Source organism: Halichondria panicea, chromosome 9 (assembly GCF_963675165.1).
Source record: "Halichondria panicea chromosome 9, odHalPani1.1, whole genome shotgun sequence".
In the NCBI taxonomy this organism is placed as follows: domain Eukaryota; kingdom Metazoa; phylum Porifera; class Demospongiae; order Suberitida; family Halichondriidae; genus Halichondria; species Halichondria panicea.
In genome coordinates, this window is record NC_087385.1 from 759504 (window position 1) to 763933 (window position 4430).

At 42.7% G+C, this 4430-nt stretch overlaps 1 protein-coding gene across 5 annotated transcripts in view; it reads right to left on the reverse strand.

Moving 5' to 3' along the window:
- The window catches only part of LOC135340861 (uncharacterized), a 53691-nt gene extending 49893 nt beyond the window's left edge, over positions 1 to 3798 (reverse strand). The window contains exons 1-4 of one of the 5 annotated variants that reach the window (XR_010396457.1): positions 3755 to 3798; positions 3253 to 3594; positions 1650 to 1679; positions 849 to 1250 (exon numbers count right to left, since the gene is read on the reverse strand). Coding sequence is in view for 2 of the 5 variants with exons in the window: in XM_064537279.1 (XP_064393349.1) it covers positions 1091 to 1250; positions 1650 to 1679; positions 3253 to 3444 (382 nt within the window). In the remaining 3 variants the exon portion in view is untranslated. The other 4 variants (XR_010396456.1, XM_064537280.1, XM_064537279.1 and 1 more) reach the window with 4 other exon arrangements.
- Between the last annotated feature and the right edge of the window lie 632 nt (positions 3799 to 4430).

Sequence of the window (4430 nt, forward strand, 5' to 3'; positions counted from 1 at the left end):
CTCACCCTCCAGACCCTGGACAACACGCACGCACGCACACACACACACACACACACACACACACACACACCCACACCCACACCCACACACACACACACACACACACACACACACACACACACACACACACACCCACACACACACACACACACACACACACACACACACACACACACACACACACACACACACACACACACACACACATACACAGTACTGTACATGTACACACACACACACACACACACACACAGTACTGTACAAGTACATACACATATTGTAAACTCAATTGATACTACTTTCAGTATGTTGTAATTAGATTGACAGAGTTAATTTTCGTAGTTTTTTAGCAACTGTACATGTACCTACGTACAATACTGCCCACACAACACAACCACTGTTAGTATTGCACATGACCACAAGACTATAAATACATACACATGAAGTGAAAATAGAAATAACAAGATCAAAAGTCCTATACCTAACCCTAATTATGACCCGTTCCAAATTTGGGAACTAAGCATCTGAAAGAGCTTCTTCTCTAACATGATATCATCAAAGTTCATATTTGAGTGATAAAACTACCGTATAGCGGGTATATTTCGAGGGTATACACTTTCGCAGATTGACCGTTAGAAAGGTTTTCGGGAATTCAGAATAGCAGTCTTTCTGCAGCGTGTATGCGTGCGATATTAAATTCGTGGGAATAAATGTTCGCGGTAGATCCTTGATATACCCTTGAAATATCCGCTATACGGTATTTGCCAATTTGGCCACACCTCCTCTACAGTCTATTGAAGAACAAGAAGGATGTCACTATATATAAGATAGCCATGCTATCAATGAACCTCCCTCCTTCACACTGGTACTCTTAGCTATCACTTTCAATTCAGTTGCTTTGGTTAATTAAGTAAATAGCAGAAGTAATGGCTGTCTTGTTAAAGCTGCCAGATCAACAGTCCTAAGGTACCTAACCCTAACACATGTCCCCTCAGCTTGTAAGGCTGGGACACACTATAATAGCTTGTATGTACACTCCTCTCAAAGGCAGCCCTATACACAATCCTCCTCCTACCAGCCACCTACTCACCTGGTGACAGCACTGCTCCTGGTGACCTGGACACACCCACGTTCCTCCCGTCCAGGGGGTACAGAGTGTAAGTGAAGCCACACAAAGCCTCCCTTAAACTGATGTTCTTCTCCACAAACAGGTCACAGTCGACTCTCCTGTAGTCGGTGTGATCCAGCTGCTGCAAGATGTGAAGATAAAGGTATTTGCCAATTTGACCACACCATGGATCCAATTTGCCAATTTTTTGCCCATGGTCCAAGGCCAAAAAATGACACATTATGGCCCCATCTAAATTTTGGATTGATCATTTAAAAGGCCTCTTTCTAAGTTTTCAGAAAATCATACAATGTTTGACATTGGATTAACGGTAGGAAAGTAATGGCTGTTAAAAGATGTTCAACTACAACCCCCCTCACGTTTAATTGAATATGATGGCAACAGTTTAGTAATGCTGAGATTAGGTGATGATAACATTACAGGGTACACAGGTCTTACAATGTGTGGATAGAGCTGCCATTCTACAGTGCTTGCAGTCTAGAGAGTAGATTACCACACATTTGTGAGTATTTATACTTACCTTGTCACTATGGTCGTCACCAGCAGTGTTCTGAAGAGACAAGACATAAAGTGTTTAGTTCACACGAGTTCAGAGGTTAAATAATAATGTAACACGTAGGAAACATATTATAATTATAGGCTAACATCACGTGACTAGTACCATCTTTGGTTTAATCATGTTATTGGTCGAAAATGGGTTGAACCATAGATAGAACAGTAGGAGGGATTGGAAACGAAAATGTTTGCGTGAAACACTCCGTGTTATAGGGCGTGGCTAAAAGTACAAAGGATTAATCCTGTTGACTGCCATACAACGTGCTGTACATAGAAATGGTGAAATTGATCACGAAAAAAGTAAAGAAAATCTAGCTCTAAAAGGTCGACTAAGCAACTCAGCCACTATCACTAAACAAATGAAAGCACCGCAGGTGCTGATGAAGCTACTAATAGCTAATTTATACACATGATGAACATTTTTGCGTAATAAATTTGCTGCAAGACTGGGTAATTATCGACCATGATTGTTGTTAAAAACCATTGATGTCAAAAGTTCAAGTCTAAATTAATGGCTGCCATCAGCAGAACCTTGCAGCTCTCTTCTCACTCTTGCAGCTACCAATAGCTAGCGTTCTAGTGCAGAGCTAACTACTAAGTAGAGTAGTAACACTCGGTAAACAAGTTTGGCTACGTGCTCTTCTGAAAAGGCTGCAATGGCATTCCAAGTAAGCAAAACTAGGCATAACTCAAGAACAAAGCATTATTTTGCAAATCCACAAATTGAAAACATGACTAGAAGCCTATAGAAACTCTTACTTGCACTTCATTGATCCTTGAGCAGCTGTAGCAGTCTACACAGACAGACACACAAACACACTACCGTATCCCTCGCTTGCGCATGTGCACCGAGGCATAGTAAATGCTATACAAGAAGGAATAGCCCTTACTACTATGAAGTCGTGGGAAGTCAAGGCCCGTGGTGTGTCTAAAAGTATACTAAAGCAGTTTTGAAGGACTATACTGCAAACATTTATGAACTGTTATTATTTAAGGTACAGCTTATATCCATGCATAGCATGAAGCCATTCTATATAGCACTTAGATACATAATAACCAAGTCAAGTTTCCGCTTCACAGCAGGGAAAGAGAAAAGTTGGCATGGAGTAAGCTAAACTCAAAAACGAAGTAAAAGACAACGGACTTAGACAGTGGTGTAAACTTACTTCTCTAGAGTACCTCCCAGCCCTGTGATTGCTAGTGGATAGGAGGGCTAGAAACAGTTGAAATACAACCGGAGTACGGTAAAACTAAGCGAGCGCAAAATCATAACGCGGAGTGTTTCACCGGTTTACACAGTGCGGCCTGCATGGTCGTTTCCAATCCCTCTTACTGTTCAATCTATGGTTGCTGAAATAGAATTTTTAAGCTTTTAGGATACCACAAAGTCACTGAAAGTAGGTAACCATAAATAAATTAATTGGGCCTTTCAAAAATTGGCACTTGGGACCACATTTCATGACTGTCCATGAATTATAGTCCATATTAATTATTCCAGTGGAAAGTGTCTCTAAGTGATTGTGGCTGGTATAGACTCACTAACAGCAGTGCTCTAATTATTCTCATACCTCTTGTTTGTGGTTGATTTCCACGAGACACTTTCCTTTGCATTTCTTGCACTTGTCCTTGTCTCTTATGTAATCACCAGACCCCCCACAGTGTGTGCATACGCTCTGTATCTGCTGCATCATGACAGGGCCGAGTGGGCGGTGGGTCACCTTGATACCAGACCCCCCACAGTCTGTGCACATGTCATGCATGGCTGGATTCTAACGTAATTGCATCGTCGATTGTCGTCAACTGTTGAATGTTGTTTAGTTCTCAGGAGCTCAAAGAGGATAGTGTCATCTCCATGGATACTGGAGAGTGGTGGTGACGGAGGATGCTCCCACTCAACAAACACATCTCCTCTACACAATGATAAATACACACACTGTCATGAGCAATCTTTACACATTGTACGACATGCTCTGCAACTAGACTAGACCTAGACCTATAATATTGCCCATTGACAGGCCTATGGGTATAAGCTGTATGTGCAATATTCCTAGTATTCCTAGTTACACTCACCTACTCCTGCAGCGCTAGACAACCTTCAGATCTCTACACCTCCCATTTTGGGAGTGGGCTCCTCGTAACCTTTGCAATAGTGGGGGCGTGGCTGGTATGCAAGATCAACAGAACTCCAACAACAATAGCAGCTCTCTGATATCTCTGAGGGAGTGTTCTACTGTCCATGACTTGTAAGTTGAAATGCTGTGTCTCATTGCTGCTATAGATATACAGACTTCATGTCAGTCATGTGATGGTTGTTGATCTGGTTAGGTCCTATAGCTAGCATGCATAATCTCAGTCCAGGCTCAACCAATGATTGTGTGTTTGTGTGTGATGGCATAAACACTGTCTCATGATCACTCCTGTGCAGGTAATGGATGCTCCAGTTGAACCATCACCTCGTTGGGGTCAATTCTCTGCAGTTGACGGACGCCATTACATGTGGAGGGGGGCTGGTCCAGGACGAGGGTCTAACATCATTGCTGTGTATGATCCAAGCACTGAGCTGTGGAGCCTCTTGCCCACCACTGGACCTCTACCCCCTGGAGAGCAGGGTGGTTGCTCTGTTTGTGTAGGTCGTTGCCTGTACACCTTTGGTGGTTATGATGGGTCTTCTTACTTCAATGACATGAGCAAGCTTGATCTGGACACTCTCCAGTGGACTTAAATTCAAACCTCTGGTAGTCAGCCT